Source organism: Corvus cornix, chromosome 3, assembly GCF_000738735.6.
Source record: "Corvus cornix cornix isolate S_Up_H32 chromosome 3, ASM73873v5, whole genome shotgun sequence".
Taxonomy (NCBI): Eukaryota; Metazoa; Chordata; class Aves; order Passeriformes; family Corvidae; genus Corvus; species Corvus cornix.
Genome location: NC_047056.1, coordinates 12,490,265 through 12,514,785, shown reverse-complemented (window position 1 = coordinate 12,514,785; position 24,521 = coordinate 12,490,265). Strand labels below are relative to the sequence as shown.

The 24,521-nt window shown below is 47.4% G+C and overlaps 1 protein-coding gene across 3 annotated transcripts; it reads right to left on the bottom strand.

The window, feature by feature from the left end:
* Positions 1–268: 268 nt before the first annotated feature.
* CAPN2 (calpain 2) lies at positions 269–23,570 on the bottom strand. 3 transcript variants are annotated; one of them, XM_039568376.1, is made up of 21 exons: positions 23,328–23,570; positions 22,475–22,544; positions 16,334–16,452; positions 15,833–15,966; positions 14,793–14,961; positions 12,820–12,903; positions 11,323–11,408; positions 10,614–10,688; positions 10,230–10,390; positions 9,740–9,909; positions 9,163–9,174; positions 7,463–7,674; positions 6,660–6,696; positions 5,979–6,044; positions 5,419–5,476; positions 4,363–4,427; positions 3,176–3,244; positions 2,753–2,831; positions 2,022–2,138; positions 1,512–1,570; positions 269–902 (listed from the first exon to the last, which is right to left on the bottom strand). In XM_039568376.1, exons 1-21 carry the CDS (start codon positions 23,562–23,564, stop codon positions 879–881), a joined length of 2,103 nt encoding a protein of 700 aa, XP_039424310.1. In that variant the 5' UTR covers positions 23,565–23,570; the 3' UTR covers positions 269–878. The 3 variants fall into 3 exon arrangements, with proteins under 3 accessions (XP_039424310.1, XP_039424311.1, XP_039424312.1); XM_039568377.1 differs by having other exon boundaries at positions 22,475–22,946; positions 23,328–23,344; XM_039568378.1 differs by lacking the exon at positions 12,820–12,903.
* Positions 23,571–24,521: the final 951 nt, after the last annotated feature.

Here is a 24,521-nt window from a genome sequence, read left to right as displayed (position 1 = left end):
TATATAGTATGAATTATCTATCTTAGAAACCTTTAGCTGTTCAAGCATTAATCGTTTAAAGTATCAGCCTCTCTAACATTTTATTAACTGCCCCACATCCAAAATCAGCTCCAGAAGCTGGTTTTCCCCTTTAAAAGGCAACAACTTATGTTCCTAAAAGCAAAAGCTCTGCATGTGCACTGTGATGATCTTTCTCTAAGGAAAAAAAAAATTTGCTTATTTTCAGCAGAAATAAGTCTGGCACACTTTATTTCTACTTTTTTTTTTTTTAATTTTATTTAAATACTTATATTTCAAAGGAACATAAATAAGATACAGGAACTTTTCTCCTGCTCCAGGCACATCAATGCTCACTTTGACCAAACATGTACTTGCTGCAATAATTCTTTAAAGAATATTTAACTAGAATAGTGCTGGGGCTTGACACAAAACATACAAGGGACTCCTATCTCTGAATACAAGTGTTTAGATATGCAGTACTATCTCTTTCCTGATTTCAGATACGCAGGATGTTGTTCAAGCAGCACTTTCTTAAACCAGATTGTCAAGCTCTAATGAGCTTTTCTACCTGAAGTCTTCAATAAACATCTTTAATACAAAGATATTAGCAAAGCAGTATTTTCAGAACTTGCACTGAGGATTCATACTAAAATAAAGCCTTTGTCCAGAGGCTATATGACAGTAGGCACAGAGTGCCAGACATAAACATGAGGTTGCAGATTCTTCTGTTGAAGTAGAATGCTTTTCTTCTTGCAGTTGCTTGCAAAATCTGCTATGTGTAAGTTAAGGCACATTCATGTTAGGATATTACTTTTATGTAGCTTGATTATCTTCACCTGATCATGCTCTTGTTGAGGTCTCAAGCTGATGCCAGTGGCTCAAATGACAGTAAAACACAGCCACTGTAACAACAGAGAGAGGAAAACGAGGTTAAATTCAGTAAAAAGACCTGTAGCAAGCATGCATATTCCCATTTCTAGCATAAAGTCAGCCTGTTGTTACAGAAGTAATTTTAGGATCTTTCCCGAGTGATTTAAATTTATATCTCATTTAAATCAGAGTTTTGGGATTCTTAGGTGCAGAAATAAGTTATGTTCAGGTAATAAGCAAGTCAAACATCTGTAGGAGGGTGCTTTTCTCCAAACTTAGCCCTTTCTGCAGGGCACACATGGGGCACAAAGCAGCAGACATGAGCAAGACCATGAGTCTTGCCTACACAACTGCACCTACATTTTGCTCTGTTGACAGAAAAAGCAGGGAAGAAGCCAAAATTACTGCCAGTAAAGGGATAAAGGGCTTCTGGTCTAAGTAACCTTGTTGTGATGTAGGTACATTTTTAAAAGGTAATCTTTCTTAGGGCTGCTTATAAATACACAAGGTAGATAAATCCAGCACAAATGTGAATTCTTATAACCAGCCATCCTCAGTTAGAATGGAGCAGGACAGACTGCATTCCCCCCTGCTTTCCCCCAAAAGATGGAAACAAAGGTTTTAAAGCTAAATGAACTTACATTAACAAGGTTCAATTCTATTGTCCCACTTTTCTCAGTATCCAGTTTTCTAAACATTTCTGTGGTGGGAGAGAGATGACAGACAAGGGTGAATATAGGAACTAATTTGAAAGTCTTCCCTTTCCTTGTGCTTCAGGATCAATAAGGAATTTATTTAGTCCCAGAATCTGAAACTTGACAATGACCTACACTCCAAATCAGAAAGGGCCACTCTAAAGTCAGTGTGCAGGAGCAAGACTGAACCTTTTTAATTATTGTCTAGTATTTTTTACTCAACATAGAGTTGTTTGCAGGGAAGACTGGCTGTGGTTCAGCAGCCTGGCCTAAAAGACTGATTCCTAGATCTAGGACAAGCATGCAGGTGCTTGTCCTGGGGTGCCAGATTAGTTATCTCAGATTTTAATTTGTCTTAATACCTTACCCTGGGCTTCTGGACAGTTCTGCCTGGACAGTTACCCTGCTGCACTCACAAGGCAGCAGAGCCTGTCTGGTTGCTAAGCATGTACTCACTGAACAGGGTTTCGAGCCGAATCAAACACCGCACGAAGTTATCAAAGTCAATGACGAGGTCCTCATCAGCAAAACGAGCCACAATGACCTGGTGTAGCTGGCAGTTCAGTTTGAACCCTGAAAATGCAATCCAAGGATTTAAAACACTATTTCCAAAGAGCAAACATTAGTACAAAACGAAATGCCTCATCTTCCATGGTGGCAGGAGGGGAAGGCTCCAGAGTGCCCAAAATTCAGTAAGTTAATTTGGGATTGTTTGGCTCTGGGATAGCCCCTCACTGTCCTAACTCAGATTTGCCCTTCAGTGGTTGCAGCAGCAAATTGGCTCAACATTCCTGAGAACATCAACCCTTGGTGAAGCCAGTTCTATTCCTGTGGTCACAGTATCCCAGTTACTGGTTCATGCCAAACTCTCTGTACCCAGAGGCACTCACTGGAAGACAACATTATGCTGCTAAGAGACCAGATTGGTGCAGTTACTTGTGCTTCTCCAAAAGCTGGTCACTCAAGAAAATAACTGCAAACCTGGCACTCCTTTGAGATGCTCTTAGTGTGTGTGCCTGCATGGCAGGACAAGAGCCCAGGCTGAGCATCCGGATCAAACAGAGGCCTCCAAGTCTGGGAACACAGCATTTTTCAGCTTACCAGTGATAGACAGCAGACTAGTGAGCATCTCTGAACCCTGCCTGAAACTGATGTAACCCTATAAAGAGACAGATTGGTATAAATACCTGCTGTTTCCAGTGCCCTCCTCATCTCATACGAGTTCATGGTACCCGATCGATCCACATCAATTTCCCTGTAAATTTTCTGCAAAACACAAAACCCAAAGTGAAACCTTGACAATCATTTTCAGAGCGTGGTTTGGCTTCTGGCAGAAGTGAAACATTTTGAAATGTAGCCTGCATGTTACTTAAAGCACTTTGCAACATTGGTCTGAAGGACTCGCTACTTACATCCACTGCTTCTAGAAGCAGCTTTAAAAAGTAAGGGTTTTTTTAATGCAGCAGCCAGAGCAGATAAAGACAAAACCTGGGGGGCTGAGGCCACACAGTCCCTGCTCTGGGGAAGGTGAATGTGCACATTGTATGGTACAAATCAGTCTGCAGCCACTTGTACGTGGGGATTGTTCTCCCAAAGAGGTTGTGCCTTACCTGGTACTTCTGAATCTTTGTCCAGAGGGTGTGGAACTCCTTCAGCCCCAGTTTGCCACTCCCATCATTCTTCTCTGAGTTAAGGAAATTTCCTCAGAGGGAAGAGAAAGGGATTTCCTCTCCCTGTGCTGGGTTTACTTGCATGGGCAGTTGTGACTTAAAAAAAATTGCAAACAGAAAAGGGATTAGAGTCCTCTCTGAAGGACTCATCCTCTCTCCAGGACTCATCCTGCTGAATACACCATTGGTGTCCAAGGTTTCTTTCTACATCATTAAGATCATTAATTTAAACCATGACCAGTTCGAAAGCTCTTTCTGCACCCCCACTGCAGGTCTCTGTCTTTTCACTACAAGTATAAACCAGCCAGGATGATGCCATTTTGTTCTGTGCTGTGGGTTCAACACCTGCAGTTACTGGAGCACAAGTCCCAGATCTGGATTATAAACAGGAAAAGCCACAGCCAAGCCTGCTATTTGGAGAATTTCAGCTCTTGAGCAAACAGCTCTAACAAAAGAACCTGGTCATGGCCTTGCTCCCAAAACCTGCCAAGGAGTCCCTATGGACTCCTGTATTTTACACCAAATTATAGAAGAGTATCATCTTGTGTTGGTAATTTTCCCTTTTTCCAACTCTGCAATTCAACTCCCACTGCACAGAGAAGCTGAACACAACTATTCTTAGACCTGATCCTTCATCCTACACTTTTCCCCGTATTCTTAGGAATAAAAGCTCCTAAAATCCTGCATACTCTCTGCTTCCTGTACAGCATGTCAAAACAAAACACTGCATTTGCTTCCCTCCTTTTCCATTTGCTAAGTTCCCATGGCTTTGTGATGCTCTTGCCAACTCCAGCCAGATAACAGAGAGGTGAAACAACCCTAAGCCAAGGCCATCCTCAGCTCACCTTTTCCCAGCACAAACATCACTTTGTCCCCAGCTAAACCAGACCACCCAACAGCTGGCAAGGCTTCCAGGCAGACTGTCTTGTTTGACAGTGGATTTTTCCCATTGCCTGGAATAATACATGTGTCATGGTGAACAATAATAGCAAGGGACTGGCTTTTTCAGGGGAATCAGGGTAAGACCAACTTCTCCACCTCAGGATGGATCCATCAGGGAGCAAAGGCAGCTCGCCTGCTTCAGCCCAGGAAGGGGAATATCATCTAGGAAGAGCCTTAAAGGATACATCCAACAGGTCAACCATTATTTTGCATGTCTCAATACTAAAGCCATCAGATTTAATATCTTGGCCTGTAAAGAAAGAGCGAAAGACAGGATTATCACTGCATGCTGTACCACAGCACCTTCCTAAATAGCTCATGAGCTCTCTGAACCAGTGTATCCACCCCAGCCTTTATGTGCTTCCATCGGTGGCTTCCTTTGAGCTGACAAAGAAGGTTTGGGTGCAAGTGAGCTGGGATGTGTCCCCAGGCAAGCAGCCTGGTTAATCTGGTTTGGAGGTGTGCTACAGCAGCAAGAGACAGAGAGAAAAGCTTTCCTGCCCTTACTGTCTGCCTGCAAAGTGGGCTTCTGTGGACAGCATGGACTTGCAGCTTATGGAGGTTGGCAGGAGGTGCCTTCATGCAAGGGCTGAACATGAAGCCAAGTTTGGTAGCCAGCAACACCCCCTTGCTGATAACTGGCTGCTGCACACAGACACACACCACAGTCCTGACCATCTGCATAGGATTTCACTTTGGAAATTAAAGAGACGCTTATTTCTCCAAGCACTTGTTTCTTGAGCACTGTTTAATGGAAAGGAAAATAAAGCAGAGCCAAGCTAGGAATCTCTTCCCAGAACAAGAAGCTCAGAGTTTCAAAGTTTCTCCTCCTCCTTAGGGACACCCCAGACCATTGGCTGGGCTACTGCCTGAACCACTCCTGCGTGGTTCAATACTTAAACAGCAGCAATACCTCTCCTGATTATTATCAAGGATTATTCAAATCCATCCATCTTCCTGGCAGCAAATTCCCAGTGGCAGATGCTGGGATAAAAACTACCCATCTGTACCCTGCCAAAGCACACATCTTGTGAAACACCTTCTGGGCTGGCACAGCCCCAGCGTCTCTGCAGGCCCTTGAAGCAGCAGAGGGAGCACACGGCCGTGGCCATATGGAGAACAGGTCCGGGGCAGAGCCCAGGCTCTGACCCTGCCCAGGTCAGTGGTGCTCTGTGCTCCCATGGTGATGCTGGAAACCTGCTGGTGGCCATCTGAAGCTGCTGTTGGAGGAAGGCACTTACGTCTAGCCAGGATTTTATTCAAGATGCTGCGCAGTTCGAAGGCGGAGATCTCTGCGTCCTGTGGAAAAGAGGAAAACAAATTTTCCACTGTGACCTGCAGACACCATCTGCAGCCTCTGATTCCTTTGGGGAAGTTGGCCAATTTCAAAGATCCCTTCGAATTCAGTTCCCTTGAATGGAAGCAAGTGGGACGCTCTCCCCACCTCCCGTTCCCAGGAGCACCACCAATTCCCAGAGATCAGCATATCCAGCTGCAAGGTGTGCCCGAGGCAAGAGCAGCCTGGGGAGAAGACACAGCCCAGCCATGTGCTCTGCCCAAGGACAGAATCCAGGCCCTGCAGAGATAAATGTCGAGCCCACAGCTCAAAAGGAGCAGAGATTGTGCACCAGGAGCACTCACAAATCTGTTGTGGAAGCAGATGGGCAACTGCACAGATTATGGGATACACAATTGTGCTCACACTTGAGAGCTGGCTCAGCACAAGGACTTAAACTCTGTCCTGGGGGAGGCATCTCTCTTACCCACTCATCCAGTAAGACACTACCAGAAAAACACTCACATTTCCTGCTAGCTGCCCAAAAAGCTTTTTAAAGCTGGGTTCGATGTCATCTTCACTGATCTCAGTCTAAAAGACAGAAGCAGAGGTCAAAAGGAGGAAAGTTTCTGCTTGAGAAAGATTTAATGCATTTCCTTGCCCCTAGTAAAAAATTTAAATGGCAAGGTTGTAGGTACAAAGTGATTTTTACTATGATTTTATTCAGTTTTATTTTCAGGGGCACCTCAGACTGCTGGACCCCCTCCACACATGGGGTAGCTGCATTTGTAGGCAAAGCATCCCCAGCTCCAGCAAGACTGAATATATGGTGAGCCACTAGTTCCTCCTGGAAACAGCATCACGTGCAGAAACACCCCTACTGCTGAAAGCTGCACTCCTGGATTCCTGGAGAGCAAAGGGAATTTCCTGCAACTCCAGTTAACACTTCAAAATGTACCTGAGTGTACCTCTGCCTAGGAAGTGCAAGCTCTGGATAAAGGACATCACTTGTTTCCATTATATTCCTGATGATATTTCCACCTGCTTGACATCCAGCTACGGATACTGAAAGATCTTTTCCCAAAGTGGGACAACATTTCTTGATAATTCCTACAGAAAACATCACCCTACCTAGGGAACAAGCACTCCAACCCCCCCTTACTTACAACAAAATTATATCCATTTAAAACATTTAATTTGATATACCTCATCATAATTGCCTTCAATTTCATCATCTATCACCCTAGAAAGAGAAAGAAATCAATATTAAAATCAAAACAAGTCACTTTCATGATGCTTTTCCTTCAAGCTTCAGTTCAAGAGAGATTCTTTAAAATGTGGGAATGACAATGAGCATTCAAAAGTTACTGGATTAAGACACTGCATATCACAGGGAAAGCAGAATTTTGCCAGCTATGGCAACAAGAGTTTGAAGAGACAGCACAAACTGTGCAATGTCCTGCAGAGCCACAGAGAGGATTCTGGGGCTCACATAACTCTTTGGGGTCACTGCCTGCTTAGCACAGGACCAGGTTCTTGGGTGCAAATCAAACTTTGTCTAATCATGTCTTCTTTTTTTTTTTTTTCTCTCTTTAAAACAGCAAAAAAGAGCCCTAAAGTAATTCTGATGTGTTTCATGCTGTCCCCCAGGTGCTGAGGGAGCACCAGACCTACAGCTGGTGCCCAAGCAGTCCTAAGGGCCCATCAAAACCTGAATGTGTCCTCACACAACAAACATCCCGGGTTTCTCACTGCTGCAGGAATATGCAGCAGAGTATTACAGGAGAGAGGAAGGTTTTTGCTTGCTTTGAATCAGGGGAACCCAATACAAAAGACCCCACACTCCTTCCTGAGGCTTTAGCCCAGCTGCTCTTCAAGATGCAACGTGTCTAAGTCTTTTAATTTTAATTCAATAGTAACAGGGATAACAAAACCAAAATAAATAACAATAACAATAATCTCCCCCATGAGCCCACACTGCTGTTACATGGTCACCAAAAGCTACCTACGTGGAGTTTGCATTTTTTTCAGAGAAGACTCTGAGGCAGAAGTCCCCGTTCTTGTTGGGTTCGAAGGTGGAGGGCACGATGATGTATTCTCCTGCAGGGAGCTTGAACCGGTTCAGCACCTCCCGGAGGTTGATGAAGGTGTTGGATTTTTCCCGGGCTTTGTTGGTCAGGAAGAAGTTTTTGCTCAGATGAATATTTGTCTGTCCAGAAAACTTAGGAAAAGCAAAGAAAGGTTAAAAAAAAAACCCTGAAGTCTGCATGTGTTCACATTTACACATTACAAATACCACAGATGTACGGGGAAAAGAAAATGAAAGAAACAAGATGTCAGTTTGACAGAACTGAAAAAGAAGAGAAAGGGGGTGGAACTCCTGAGATGTGGCTGCAAATGTATTTTGCAGATCATTGCAACAAATCATTCATGTTTTGCTTTGCAGATGGATGATGAGTGTCTGAAGACATTGGGCAAATTCTTCCCTGAAAGAAGAATTTTTCTTTAAATTGAGATGGCACATGAGCCATGTTCCTCTGGTGCCAGAGCTGGTGCCACCTGCAGCCCAGCTGTGCCTCTGAGGTCAGGCTGCCTTAGAGCAGAGCCCGCTCATGGAGGGCTCCAAGAATAGAACAGAAAAAAATAATAAAATAAAATCAAATTTGGAGTGTAACATCTAGTGGAAGGTGTCCCTGCCCATGGCAGGGGGTTGGAACTGGATGATGTTTAAGGCCCCTTCCAACCCAAACCATTCCATGATTCTGTGATCTTCCAGAATGAACTCTTTTTGCAGGGTCTTACAGGTGGGCTGTTTCACCTCCAGAAGCCAACTTCAGGAATGTGCATCTTTCAGAAACCTCCTCCTTCCTGTCCTCACAGATTTTTAAGAATGAAGAAAGAATTTTTAAAACCTGTCAGACCTGCTGCATAGTGGGAGATAAAATTCCACCTTTTGGGGGAAAGAAGAGTCATGGGGACTGTAGACAGAGTAATTTTTCTTATGGAAATTAGATATTTGGACCACTAGGGTGAGTGACAGAGCACTGCTAAGGCATTTAAAAGCTACATAAGAAATTTAATTAACCAGTAGCACCCTTTCCTTTCCTGATGAAACCATACTTTACACAGAAGCCACTGGTTTGGGCACAGCCTAAGGAGCCTTGGGGTGCCCTGACTGCTTCACACAGACCCCCACAGGGACCAAACCCAGTAATGGGGTTACCCAGGGGTTTTGCTAAGCTTCAGTCCTTCCTCTGAGGAGCAACAGCTCAGAGGCATCCTTGCATTGCCACCCCTCTGTGACCCCCAGGGCGTACTGTTATCTGCCTGCAGGCAGAAACAGAGAGAAACCAAAAAGGGTGGTGCTTAGGGAAATGAATAGAAACACCTCCTTGGAATATTATTCAAGTGTCAAACACGAACTCTGTGCAAACCTGGGGAAAGCAGCCGTGCTCTGGGGGAGCAAATGTGGGGCTGGGCTGGGACAAGAGCCATGGAAGAGCTGCTTTGGGGAGTTTCTGCAGCACTGAACACTCCTATCCCAATCCAAGACACTCTGAAAATGCAAGGCGGGCTCAAGGCCCCTTCCAGAATGAACAGCTTCTAACTTCAAGCTGTCCTGCAGTGAAGTGGGGTCCTCTGAACCTCTTCTTCCCACCAGCCACAGAGCCCCAACTCTGCACCTCGACCACCAACTCATGTCACATACCTCTGGGGGCACCTGCAAGGAGAAAAGGAGAGAGTCATTTGCTTGTTGAAGGGCATTTCCAGGGCTACTTCTTTTCACCACTAGTTAGCAAGGACATCCACATTCTTGGAAAAAAAAAAAAAAGAAAGACAGACCTGGCTTGCAGGAAGGTGAGTGTTAAGCCCACATCACCCAGGGCTGAGTGCTGGCTCAGCTCCCAGCTCCATCCCAGAGGCAGGTGAGGCTCACCTGGGGCAGTGTGGGCACAGCCACAGCCCGGCTGGTTGTGGCTTCCTGTTGAAACTCCTCCCTGCATCCCACCATGACTTTTATTGAAGGCTCAATTTTTCTACTATTTCTTCCACCTCCTCTTTCACACTCCTGCCCCTCTGACCTCTCCACCACCAGGAGAGAAGGCAGGGGCTGAGCAAGACCATAATGCAGCTTTTTGTTTCTTTACAGCTTCCTTGCTGCAGCTGCCATCCGACTCGACCCGTCTGAGTTCTGATGGAAAGCCCAGCATGAGAACTGCACTACCCCATTTACAGGGGGAATGATTTTCCCTTCTCCTCCCACACCCCTGTACAGCCTTCCTTGCCTCATAAATGGCAAAGCCAATGGTGTGCATGTCCTCCCCCATCTTGCGCTGCTTCCGACGGTGCTTCTGGATCAGCCCGATGAGGAAAGTGCAGCCCCCCTCAGGATCATCGGGGTCCTCGTCCTCTTCCTCCAGCTTGATTAAATACTGTGGATTCGTCCAGAAAGTGTCTGGGAAGTGGATTTATGCAAACTGCTCAGAGGCTTCTTTGACAGCAACCATGATGATACAGAAACACGTCAGCTAGGACAGACATGGCTCTGACTGCCAAAATCAACAGTGAGAAAGGAAAACCAAGGCACTGCCCTGCCCACCCCCACCCCAGCCCTTACAACCACAACTGAACCTCATCAGGGAGCCACGTTTCCCAGACACCTGTACTTTTTGGATATTAGGCCTAGATATCCCATAAGCCATCCCAAACCATCTCCTGGAAGCTCCCAGAGAAAGTACAAGTGGACAAGTAAAAAGTTTCTCCAGTTTTTCTTACTTGGGTAGTTCCTGCAGCCCCCTGCAGTGGCTCCTCGCCTCCAGTTTCCATCCAGCTTCAGCAGGCTCCACTTTTTGTACCTGTCACTTGCCAGGGTGTCTGGAGTCAGGTTGCAGATCTCCAGGCGGGAGTAATGCCTCAGGAAGTCGTTGAACGCCATCCTGTGGGAGGCAATGCCACTGGCAATGTCTCCTCCGGAGGGACAGGTTTTCCACACCACCACCTTGTCCATCCTCCCTCCCTGTCACTGGGATTTAGCACTAGGATTTGGGGTGAATTTGCACACTCATCTTGGAGGGCAAAGTGGGAGAGGTCACTTTGTAAGAAAAAAGCAGAGCAGGTGACATTCCCTTCTGCCGGAAAAGGGAACTCAGTGACACTTACCAAAATTCCCCATCTTCGTGTCTCCTGGTCAGCCGCTCCCGCACCTCAGGGTCAACACCACTCCAGTTTGGGCAGCTAGAAGAGAACCCCACATCAACTACAGCATATGGGAAAGGTGAAACCCTAATGCAGCTGGTCTGGCACAAGACCTAACTTTTAGCAGCTCCAGAATTCTCAAACCACTGCAGAATTAAAAATAGATGGACCTGGCATATAAGACACCTCACTTCTCAAATATCCAAGGTAAGGATGAGAAGCAGAGTGTTATTTTCAGAAAGTGCTAATGCCTGGACTGAGACAGAGCTCTGTATCAGAAAAAGGAAGAGTCAGGATAAAAACTGCCCAGCCACAGAAGTGAGTAAACTCCAGCTTTCATGGCTAGCAACAGAAATGGGATTTTTAAAGCCCTTTAGAAAGTGAGTTTTCAGAAGCTCACCACTGAATCCAGGCTGTTAAATAAGGAGAAACTACAGGGAGCTTTCTAGGATTCACCAGCCAAATCACTGCATCTTACACAGAGGCAGGGATTTGCATGGAAGGTACCACATACTGTGATGGCAATGAAGGAGATGATGGTGATGGGATGCTTCTCTCTGAAACAGTTCCATGTGAACATCACCCCCAGACACGACTTACAGAGGAATTTCAGGTAGGGAACACACAGACAAGATCAGAAACACTGCTGGCAACGTGTAAGCCATTGACTCACTTGTCATTCCATTTCCCAGTCCACTCCACTTCCCCCCAGGGATTTCGGATTCTGATCAGCTTCTGCACTGTTCCTCGGAAGTTCACCTGATGGGATCAGAAGCTTATGGAGAGCTACCCAGAGACTCAGGACCACACTCCCTCCCTCATCTTCTACAGTAATCAAAAACATGACAGAGCAAGTATCTCGGTGCTAGGTGTGACAATGTGCACACATCTGGTCCAAAAGACAGAAGTCCAGCTGCTTCTGAGTGAGCTTCACGCAGCCAGGCTTGTCCAGAGAAGTTTCACAGCATGCACAAACCAAAGCTCATAAAAACCAAAATGGTAGATTTGTGCTGCTAAAAAATCACCTCTGATAGGACTGCAAGCAAAGGGAATGTAAAACTGCTACAGGACAGCCAAAAAGCATCACTTAGGTATAAACTGCCTCTTCACATTCAAATGCCTTTTTACCCCCCTGCTTATACATAAGATGAGCCTGTTACAACAGACAGGACACTCAGACTGGCCTCAGGACCCCTCTGACCACACCAATGCCCCCAATGCAGCAGCCTCAGACCCTCCTCTTGTCCTCTGCTGGTCTCTGCACACACACAGAGGCCAACGCAAGCACAGGCCAAGCTGAGAGCTTCAGTGGGAACACACTCACTATTTCTGGGAAACACAGCACTTGAGGCAGCAGCTGGTGCACCTCTGGAGCCTGAAGCCAAGAAAATTGAGGAGCAGCAGCACAGAGTCCAGAGATGACACCCAGATGAACCATCCTCACAAAGTCTGCACAGATCTCCAAAGGAACAGCCTAAGCCATGCCTACTTGTCAATTAAGGTGAACAAACTCCCTCTTCCCTGCTTTTGCTGTGAGAGGAAGACCAAATGCACACCCACAAAACAGCACAGCGTGTCAGCCGCTCCCTACACCTCATCCTGAACTTTCAAAAATTATTTCAGAGACAATTATCAGTGAACTAACCGAAAATGCACTGCACACATGGAAGGATGCCACGACCTGCTTCCCTTGTTTTGTCTTGCCTTCACCAGTTACCCGCTCTTGGGCAGGCTCCTTCTATTTGAATACCATGCCCTGCTGCAAGGTGCAGTTCAGCAGGCACTTCAGGGACAATAATATTTGTTTTCCTTGCTTGGGACACATCTTGCTGTGTGTTTAAGGTGAAGTGTGGGCTGCTGAACAGAACTGCAATGAAGGGCCTGGTCACCAGCAGAGGGTAGCGTGCCCTCTGCACAGAGCTGTCCACCACCCCGCTCAGTGGGAAATAGCCAAGCTTGTGGAATAACAGGGGGTTTTTGGTCAAATACCCAAGAAGGCAAATCTGTGTTTATTCAAAACATACCAACTCATTATGCATTCCTTCAGAAAGAAGAGACTCAAAACCCAATTAAGCAAAATAGGTGACACGCAAGAATTGGCAGTGCTTAAGATGGGTTTGTGGTTGCCACACACAGGACCTGCTGCACCCTAACGGGGTGGCACACGTACCTCCTCTGCCCCGGTGACCGAGTACGCGTGTCCCTTCACCAGCTTCTGGGAGGTGACTGCCTCTGTTTCTGCTGCACTGGTGATCTGGAGGAGCAAAGAACATCAGTGATTGCAGCTTCCCATGGGCAAGGGATCCCAAAGAACAAAGTTTCCCCCTCCAACAGAGCTTTCATCTCACTGGGAGATGGCAGGAGTGGTTTAGCTGTTGCACAAAAGTGTGACAGAGCAGGGAGAGGGGATGGCAGCACATGTGGTGGTGCTGGAGGCCCAGGGACCCTGTTTGTGGCATGGGGTACAAACCAGAAGCCCAGTACAGAAGCAAAGCTCCCTCCTGGCTCCAAAACACTTGGTGTGGTGCAGCCACTCTTGTGCATCTCAGAAGGGGATTCACACAATAAACTCCGTATTCTCAAGGGACCAGGAGAAAAACAGGGAGTGACTGGCCTAAGGCTACACTGGGATCACACCCAGATCCAGCAAGTTTCAGGGTCAAAAACCCCCTTCAGCTCCACAGCAGGGTGGGAGGTTCCCCTCCCTCTCCCCAGCACTGCCACCCTAGGACCTGCCCCACAGGGCAGCAAGGGAACAGGCTGGACTTTGGATGCCATTGGTACCTGAAGGCACATCCCCCCCTCAGTTTCTCACAGCCACTGCTTGGGCAGTCTGGCCTTTAAACACCACAGAGAAAAGTCACTTCTAGCCAGACAGTCAATGTTTAACCATCTACGAAACATATGGCTGTCATTGTCTTCCCACCCCTTCTGAAGTGTGTGATCTCTAAACAAGAGTATTTGAAACTGAAACAGAGAGGACTGGATCGAGCAGGCAGGATTCCTGCTGTCAATTCATGGCCTATTACTGCCCCACAGCACACTCTCCATGTAATGCTTAATCTCTGTGTCCATATTTCTCTTACAAAAGAGAAGGAAAGATTTCACAAGAATTTTTTTCAGAGGATACGCTCAGCAACAGTTAATTTACACTACAGACCAACAACATAATGTATTTACTCTCCACCCCCACCCACCCCAGGGATTTGTATCAGTCTGGGGCAAAAATCCACATGTCAGATTCTTATCTAAATGAAAATGAGTAAAACGGGCCTCAAAAATACCATGAAGTCAAATACTGACATGAAGCAAGCACTTTTCCTGCTGCAAAGCTTCCCTCTCCTGGGACCCTAATTTAACTTGAAAAATGGGAGGAAATATTTACATTTATATTATGAATGGAGTTTCTGTAAACAATTTACCTTTCCTTTAGACACAACTAAGATGCAATCTCATTTGGGAGGAGGGTGATTACCACAATAACAATACTTAAGACTCATTTTCAGTAAGGCTAAAAGCAATGCTGAATCCTTGAAAGCAGGGCCAAAGCTCCTCTTTTCTTTCCCAGGTCCAACTTCTGACAAAACCTTCCCATAATACCTTTTAAAGGTCTGGCAACAGTCCGAGCCTCTCTGCTTCAAGAACAGAACCCAGGTTTTTTGGGAACATTTTAGGTACAACTTGTGCGACAAATAGGCTGCAGCAAGGCTGGATGTTGTGACCTCTGAGCACATGACTGCAGGAGCCATTAGCAGCAGCTTTCTGTCCAAACCCACTCAGCCTGTGCCATCCTGCTGCCAAGCTAAGGCTTTCTTTGGGACACAAATGTGCATCAGGACCCCCAATGAGTTCCCTGTGTGATTCATTACCACGAACCTACAAAACAGCAAAAGGTCTCAAGGAAGAAGCACAAGGGAGGGAATGAGCTTTTTACATGAACTAATGAAGTTTAGTTTCAACCTAACCCCCACGAAGAGCACTACTGGGTCACAATTGTGGGTCAAATTCTCCAGGCACAAGGTAGAGCAGAGAACCACAGGCAGAGGGGACTGGCACCCTGTGTGCAGCTCCTGAAGGTGCAGCACAGGTCCACCCCCAGCCTGTGTGCACAGCAAGAGCCCAGCAATGAACCTGCTAACTCACATCAATGGAGCAGCCAAGGAGAGAGCCCTTCTGGAGTGCCTTCTGAATGATTTTGAAGAGGTTGGGGGGTGGCTTCTGCAGCTCAAACCATTCTGCAATGCCACCAGTGAAGTCTTCGAAGCCTTCGGTGGTGGCACCACCAGAGAGGGACTCATACGATCCGTTCAGCCTGCATAAAATGGGGGACAGACACAACCATCAGGCTCCCTGTTCTCCTCTCACACACACACAACCATCAGGCTCCCTGTTCTCTTCTCACACACACACACAACCATTCAGGCTGCCTGTTCTCCTCTTGCCTTCAGGAGAGGCACTCAGTGTGCCAGCTGTCACAGCATTTCTGCTTTCAGGAGCATTACAGCAGCTACAAACATATCCCTCCATTCAAGCCTTGCTTCTTAGACCTGTGTACTTGGAAAGCTCAGCATAAAATACTATACGATCATGGATACAGCTTGCAGGTTCAGTCATATCAATGACAGGAATCATGAACACTATCTGAAGAAAAAACAATATAAAAAAAAATTAAGACCAAACAATATGCCTCTCTAGTTCCAGAGTCTTTAAATCCCTTTAACAATTATGGGTCTGATTTTCAGCGGATCTGCATTTCTTGAGTAAATTCAAAATAGTAAAGTTAGAGGACAGAATTCCTCTCTGGCCAACCCAAACGTGGAGATTCAGATATGAGCACTGAACACAGACCTTTGCACACTGAAGCACTGCAGCTGCCAAGCCCTCAGAGGTGCACAGAGCACATGAAATGGAGTTTCCCAGGCCCTGGTGACAGGAGGCTCCAGGAACAGCCTCGCCACAAGATGCAAGAGCTACTTTTCTTGGCTAGCAACAAAGCCAACGCTTTTGGCTCCTTGTCTTAGGCATCTGTCAACAAAGCTATACCAAAGGAGCCGTTGTGGGACGCCCCAGAAGCTGCAAAGGCTAATAGGTACACCAACCCTTTAAATGCACAGCATCCACACAGCTGGGGATGCTATGGAGAAGCAGGGATGTGAGTGGGGTGGCAGCCTGGCCCGACTCACTTGGCGTAGGCCTTCTCCAGCAGCGCGCTCCAGAACTCGCTGCCCTCCGCCGAGTGCACGAAGAGCAGCTCCCCGTTCTTGGTGGGCAGCCTGTCGTCCACCACCACGTCCACCCACTCCCCGTACTGCCAGAACTGAGGGAAAGAGAGCACAGACATCCATCACCACCCAGTGCTGGGCACTCCCATCACCAGGAGGTTTATCTTTGAATGTTGATTTCCCAGGGGAAAAGCAATCCCTCCCAGCCAGCTTCACCCACCCTGTTTAGGGATGCACACAGTCAGCTGGCTCTGCTCAGGGAGGAAGGACCACAGAGGCAGCCCCTGCTCCCAGCTCTTTGATCAATGGCCTTGTTCCTTCCACCATCCTTCTTAGATGTCTCCCTTTTTCTTTTTTTGTTTCCCACAAAGCCACGCCAGGAAACATCACATATGGATACCTAGCCAGCCACGCTGGCTCCTGCCCAAGAGCGCTAAGGGGAAAAGGCTGTTTTCCACATACCTGGAAGTGGAAAATTCCTGCATATTTATCCTGGAAGCTCTGGTCTTTGGGAACAACACGGGCCAGAATTTCTTCATTCAGGGTGAGAGAAGCAATGGCAGCCAAGAGCCAACAGTCCCCTGTAAAAAGAAAAGGAAAACAAAACCCAAACCAGACAGCATTCATTATTCAAACTGTAGTTTTTGCACTGCATCAGGATTGTGCATTATAACCAACAGTCCCCTCTCATCACTTTATCTCTGAGACAGATGAAATACATAAACACAAATGCCCTCCAGGTGCAGGCAAGTGTTTCCTCAAGACCAAAGTAATAAAAGAAAAAAAAAAAGTAGGCTTTTTCTGACCTACCACCACAGTTATCACCCATTCTGGCACTATTTGAAAGAAAACTTAATATTCAGTTGAATGCCTAGATGTTAGGAAGCAGCATAGGGAAAAGGCAAAGAGCCTGTGGGCACACACAGGTACTTAGAGGTGCAATTTCTCCTCAAAGGGACAGTGTTTCCTCAGGCATAGGCTGCATTCCTTCCGTTCTCCATGTTTAATAAACATGTTGCCTTGTTATCCAGAGATCTGTCCTGCAGGCAAGCTCCCTTTAAGTCTCTTGCCAGCCTCCCTCCAAACAGGAGCTCCTTTCACCTTACACACCTCTGGAGGCCCTTGCTTGAGGCCTCTCTGTTTAGTCCCATGTCTCGTCTCCAGCACAGTCACCAGAGAGCCAGGAAAGGCCTGAAGGCAGGCACTGTTTCCCAGTCCCACACATCTCTTCATCCTGCCTGGGATGGAGCCAACCCACACCAGGCCTGCACACTGCAACCCCAGGGCACAGGCTTCTGGACAGTGCTTTTCCACACCATCTCCTGCCATGCAGAGAGAGGAAGAGACCTCAGCTCTATAAACATTACACCTCTACTTTCTGTAATTATTTTCAGAGCCCAGTTTTACTTTACCAGAGCAGGGACCTTTCTGCTCAGCCACGAACCTCCCACAGCCCATTAGCGAGGCGCTCAGAGATTTACAGACCCAGATGATCCTCTGACTGCCACAGCCCAACACAAAACTCCTTGTTACCACTACCAGATCTGCTGTTCCCTTGCTTTGTGAACAGAGGGCACCTGGTATTACACATGAGACCCCACAAGAGTCCTGCAGGATTGAGTTCAATATGAGAACCTGGCCCAGCTGTCAGCAAGCCAGAAGCCAGCAAAGCAGCAGTCCATGCATAGCCACCTCTCTCCCATGGGAAAAGGCTCAAAAGCTTATGGGTGAGAAGCTGGGATCCAAACGGGAGAAAGTCTCAGGGTGAGTTAACTCTAAAGCAGCCCTGGAGGTCCACCCTCAGGCCCAAATCCATGACTGCTCAGACAGCACCAGCAGGAACATGGGCAACCTGCAGCTCCCTCCAGGCTGCCCTTGCTTTGCACAGCTGACCCCCAGCAGCAGCTCCATGAAATACATCTGTCCCACACATCTTTTCACATCTCAGGAAAGGTGGAAGAGGTGAAATTGCAGAATAATTTTAAAACCTGAGGCGCTTTTACAGCTTCACAACCTGGAGGGGGAGAACTAAACATAAAACTTTCCCTTCAGCCCTGCCTCTGGCTGCTTGTACTGTAATGGAAAAATCAGCTTCTCAGAGAAGTTTTAAAGAAGGAAAGTCACCTTGCTATTCTCCTGTGACAGACATGAAGCAGTGATGAACTTCCCCTTCCTATTCTGTGGCAGCACATCCATCTCACCCTGCAAAGTAGTGACTCCTCTCACAGCCTCCTTCAAGGAGCTGAGACCCTCTTCCCTGGGAGCTGCATCCAGAGGTACCACCATGCACTGCAAAGGTGCTTGCTGGGAAAGAGAGGGCCAGGAGGAAAGAGTCTGGCTCAGAGGGCAGCTGCCGTGCCATTCCTCCCAAGAAATATTAGCATTTCTATTCCACACCCAGGGCAGGTGCTGGGCAGAGAGCAGCACAGGAAGAACAAATGAATAACTCAACACGGCCACAGCAGCTCAGGAAGCCTTGGCCAAGAAGCTGATCAGGCCTCCAGATTATGAGCACACAATTTAATGCTGTAGCATGTCTTTGAGTCATGTTTGCCCTGGAGATAAGAAGCATGGAAATTCAAGGAGAAACTCCCCCCAGAGGACCTCCACGCCCACAAGCAGAATTTAGAAAGAATTTCCTTTACTTTCTAGCTGTCCCATCAAGGCAGACTGAAATTGCAGCCTGTTGTAAAATCTCTCAGTTGAACTTTATACTGGTTTCTAACAAGAATTCAGACTCAAACACAAATCTTAACTCTGACAACTCTGGGCAGGGTCTTGAGGTTTAAAGGCAGCTGCAGCAATTATGGAAGACATCCTTTGGTTTCCACACTTAAAAGTGCTCAACAGCCAGGATATCACCTCTACCTTTGTGAACAGCCATCACTAAAAATACACCTGATAATTCACACCCTGGGTGAGAACAGACTGTGTGATTATACCTGGAGTTTTAGCCTGCACTAAGAAAGCCTGAGCAGGGTCTTTACTAGATAGTCTGAACTTCCAGAAGCGGTACTTTTGCAAGGTTCTTGACAGTGATTTTCCTTTGATAGGGAAGGAAAGTCCAAAGGGAGGCTGACAGACAGGTTGCTTAGAATCTGAAAGGAGTGTTAGCAAGGCTACATTAACCACAAATAATTTTTGTAAAGGAACGGTAGGTAGAACAAGGTTATCAGAAAAGGGAATATTATCAGGCTGTGAGTTGATCTATAACACATATTAACAAGAGATGCTATCTTTTGTCCTGTCATGCTTACATTTTGCTGCTTTCAATGTTTTACTTCTTATTTCCATACACCTATCTCTGCGTTTACCTAATCTCCAGCTGTAACAAGAATGTTAGAAAAAAAAAAAGTAATTGCAAGGCAAGCATAAATAGCCTTAAGGTCTTAAAATTAGCCATTCTGGAAAGAAAAGACAAACAAAACACACCCATCAAATGCCTGAAGGGCTGTAAGCAAAAGGCAGCTCCTCTGGTCACTGCACAGCTCATGTAAGAGTACGGGGTAAAAGAAGAATGTAGGTTCTGCCAACCACAGACTCATCATTATTTTAAAACAGTCTTAGATCAACAACTACTGAATGTATTTATATTAATACCATGGCACTCCAGGAAGTTTTCTGGTTACAAACACGAGGCTGTGGCAGCCCACTGACAGTAGAGCAGCTGTCAGCATGAGAACACCATGGGTCTGATTTTCTAAATTCAACCTATCCAATTAGTTATTATTTCACACATTTTTTATGTAAGGAGGAGACACCTGGGAGATCCTGCACTGTTTACACCCCAGTGTTGTGATACCATGGTGACATCCACTCCAAAAAAAAGGTGGTTAAGGGTGAACCAGCCTTCTCTGGCTTTGGATCCTCCCCTCAGCTGTAATGAGTCACCACATCCCATGTGCTGCCATTTGGAGCCAAATACCATCACTGACTTTGCAGATCTGATGCTGCAAAACTAACTCCAAATACTTGCCTCTAAAAGTTTCTCCGAAGGAAAAAAAACACAAAACAACAACAACAACAAAAACAAAACAAAACAAAACAAAAAAAACCTCACAAGGCCAGAATAAAGGATAATCCAAATCCCAAAGGGGCAGAATTTTGGAGAACCTAATGAACTGTCAAGGGAACAACCTTTTCTGCACTGATGATCAGATATGCTTTATAAGCATCAGAGTTTCTTATAGTTCAGGTCAAAAGCAATGAAACAAATTTATGCACCTGGCCAAAGACTCCTGAACTAAAAGAAACTCTGCTCATTAGCTGAGCTGTTTGGTTACACATTCCCTGCCAAGAAGCTGCCATGCAGACACGATGGGTCCATGTGCTCTGGATGCCTCATCTGTCCCTGCAGTACTCCCAGATGTTCTGGAGGGCTCAGCAACAGCAATGAAATTCCCCATGGGCACAGGTCTGTTGCTTTTTGATCAAGCCTTTTGGGGGATAAATAAGACTACAAAAGCTTCCTATAGAAAAAAAGCAGCATAATAAAAAGTACAGGTTTCCAAAAGCACCTGACATCTTCCAGTGCAATCTTCTCTGTAACATCCTAAAATGTGATGGGACATGAACATTCAAAGTAAATACAAAGTTCAAGTAAATGGAAGCTTAAGCAAATTTAGCAATACAAATGCTAGCATCAGATAAGGCAGTGGCAAAAAGAAAAAAAAAAAAAAAGCATCTGCCAGCCCCGTTATGTGAAAGAGCAGAGATTCCATACAGGGTATTAGGAACTCAATGGCTATACAGAGGTAAGATCAAAAGCATCTTATTTTTAATCAACTGTCACACAATACCAAAATCCAGATTCATGAGAAGACAGCCAGGAGAGTCACTGCAGTACTTAGTAACGGTGAAAAAGGTGATACAAACAAGAACACTGACAACCTCTGATCCAAACAGAGTCAGGAGGTACAACAATACCAGCTGTGAGTCACTTCATATCCTCTGGTGACACCATACAACTCCATGACAACATCTGACTGGTCCAAAGACCACTAGGGCAGCAAGTGCTTTTATCAATTTAAAACAGAGTTTGGTACTAGCAACAGCAATTTCACAACTTGAAAATGAAATTTCAAATCTTTCATTCCCATGCTCTTGCTGCGACAGCATCTGGACAGAAAAGCTGGAAGCCTGCAGAAGGCAGAAAGCAACTAAGTGACTCCAGAAACCAGCATCTCTACAGAAATGCCAGATGTTGAAATGGCATTACAGTAAACTTTAATTTCAATTTGAACAACTTCTTACAGTAAAGTTTCACAATAAAAAGAGATAACAGATGTCTGGCACGTGTGTTTAAGCACCGGGACATGCTTCATGCCAAAACAGTCATGGCGGGAGACATGATATTGGGCAGAAAGAGCACAGGAAGGAAGCTGGTGACATGGCAACAACCCAAGGCACAACAGAGCCTAACTCACATCACTGATGATATTGGGGCATGAGAAGAACCAAGTTAATAATCTAAGTATTTTTACTGTCAGGTATTTTTACACAAATGGCTGACAAATCTGGTTGTCAAAGCACTAACCTAAAAAACTTCTGAATGAAAACATAAGCACAAAATACAAGGTTCCCTGCCTGTTACATTTTTGGATATGAACACACAAATAGCAGCAGTGGGACTAGAAACTAAGAAGTTGCAATGTGGTGAATATTTGATAGCAAACAAACAGAACTTGGTTCCTTTGCCAACACCATTGCTTCAGCACAGCACAGCTCGTATTAGTCGTGTTTCCTACATGAGAGCTTTCCCTCAACCACGCTATCTGTCTAATCTAAAACCCTCTCACTACAGCTATGGAATAAACAGGAGCCTGCTGCTTCCACTTCATTTTATTTCTTCTCCTCAGATCTCTGCAGACATCTTCCACCTAAAACCCCCTTCTGTCAGGCAAGGCAGGAGAGAGGCTCCCAGGTTGGGACAGCTGTGCACTCACAGCCAGGCTAAGCCATTTGTTCCCCACTGTCCCCTGGCACTTCCCTGCAGGTCCCAGAGCTCCCCCGGGAGCCCCACCAAGGGGCTGCCATTGCACAAACTGAGCAGAAGCCATGGCAAAAGCAGAGGGCTCACAGGCTGGCCCATCCCTCCTGAAACACCCCAGTTTTGTCTTCCTTGAGAGCTGGCGACCAGCAGGAAGTCCCCCACACAACTTCTTTTCTCTCTACAGCATCTTCCCAAGTTTCAGGAGGTTCTTCCTGCTCAGCAGCACTCTCTCCCTCTGGGGAAAGAGAAGTCCTGCTATGCACACAACTGCTCTTCCAAGCAGACTGTTAAAGGCAGAAATGAGTCAGGCTGCTCTCAGGCACATGGATGTGAACGTGAAAGGAACTGGCCGTGATCAGAACAGCCATCAGGAAACCACTGTGTGTCACCCCTGCGTGGTGCACACAGAAAGGCTGTGCTCAGTGGCCCAGCTCACACAGTCCCCACCTTTGCAGAATGCCAAGGCAAGGTGAGGAAGGTCTGATTTGATGTGAACAGAGGTGGTAGGATGCAAAAGGAAGTATTTAGAGAGTGAGTTACAGCCATGTATAAACCATGGTGTCCTGGGGTAGCACCCGCATGGAAAACTCAGCTTTCTGCCCCCACCTTACCTAAGGCCCCTTGGCAGATGTCCGTGCGGGTGGCTCTGCCAGCTATGAACTGGGGGTTGGAACACAGCTCCTGGGAACAAAACAAGCCTTTCATTACACGTAGCTGCAGCCAAGGCAAGGAACAAGGCCCCACTTGCAGCAAATTAACCAAACCATTGACCACAGCAGATGGACACCGCAGAGATGGAGCAGGGCAGGAACGGGTGCAGGCACCAGACACACCAAGCACAGTGAGAACGGGAGCTGGTGACCAAAGCTCGTGTGCAGCCATCTCACCTCACAGGACGTGTCAAGAGGTGCACTGCATTTTCACACACGTGCACACACCGCTCTGCCATTACCTCCCCACCACTGACTACGCCAAGGTCTTCCAGAAGCGCCTGGAGGCACCCCGGAGTCCACCTGACCCCACGGCTCCCATGGCTGGCAGGGCTGCTTCGGGAATAAACTGCTCGGCAGTAGACTCACGGCTCTGCTGAGGGAAAGAGTTATCGGAAGAGACAGCCCCGAGCGCTACCCAAAGAGATTTATCCACATGGAGCGCTCTGGATGGAAAGGAAAACGGCTTTTCTGCTTTGTTTGTTTTCCAGGCAGAGCACGTCGCGCTGCCAACCTGTCCCCGGAGCAAAGGGGAGCCTCCGGCGCTCTGAGCATCCGCGGCTGCACGGAGCGGGCGCACCGCGATTCTGCAGCCGGGGAGGGCTCGCACCGCGCTCGGCAGCCGCGCCCCGACCCGCCGCCCCCGCGCGATTCCATCCCACCCAAATTTACGGCGTGGGGGAAGGCGAACGGCCGGGTGGCACGGCGGAACGATGCCACCGGGGATCCCCGCCCCCCTCCCCCGCCGCCCTACCGTGGGTCTGCGCCAGACGACGCCCTGCGTCTTGTGCGAATGCGGCCCCAGCTCCCGGTAGCCCAGGGCGGCGGGGCCGGCGGGGAAGGAGGGGTCCTGGAAGAGCCGCCCCTCCTGCAGGCACTCCTGGCGCAGCGCCCCGAAGTGCTGCCCCAGGTAGGGCACAGCGCGGTCGTGCCGCCCCGCGCCCAACGCCGCCGCCCGCTCCTTCGCCAGCGCCGCCGCCATCCCCGCCATCGCCGCCACCGCCCCGCCCCGGCACAGAACATCCCGGCACGGCACATCCCGGCCCCGCCTGTCATCCCTCCCCTCCACCGGGTGCCACGCCACTGCTCAGCCCGCCGCTTGGCGCGAGTCGCGCTGTCCCGGCAGTCGCGCGTGGAGAAACTTCCCCTCCCGCTCTCTCCAGCTCGTTGTCCCGTGGAGAGGCCTCACTGGGCGCCTCATCAGCTTCACACCTGCGCCATCCCTGGCTCCCGTATTGCCACATGTACGCATCAGTTTAAAAAAAAGTTGGTATTTCCCGTGTGAAAACCAGAACTATCCATATCAATTCTCTAAGTTTAGACAAAAAAAAAAAAAAAAACCACAAAGAGGAAAACCTAATATGGCTCAAATCTCACTATGGTACATCTGTACCCCGTGTTGTCACCTTGTTACATCTTCGAACATCGCAGGTAACAGATCGCTTACAGCTTGATTTGCTGGTGGTAACCACAGCACGTGTTTTGTCACTGCTGGCATGGACCCATCTGCGCCCTCCGCACAGCCCAAACCACAAACAATGAGTTATGAGTTCCCCCCGAGTTTCCCCGAAACACGCACACATGGTGTGGGGGAAGACAGCGTCTCTGTTTTGGCAGTGAGTTGCTGCCAAGAATGGCTGAAATGCTGCTGCTGGCACCCGTGTAGAACAGCAACCCTCCAAGAGAGAATTCAAACCATTTGTTTCATATTTTAGGTTTGACTCAGGACGTGCTGGTGCCAGGCAGTGTTCCCTGGGCAGCTCACAGACGCTGTGAGCCTTTCGTGCTGCATCCACCGCCCACAGTGGCTGCCCAGCTGCCTTGGAAGGACAGGCACCTCTTTTTGCACGTTGTTTTCCAAGCCCTGGATGCATGAAACAGTGGTTTGGAGCCATCATATCCAGCTAAAATGAACATTATTGTTTGACAAATGCTTAAAGAATCATAA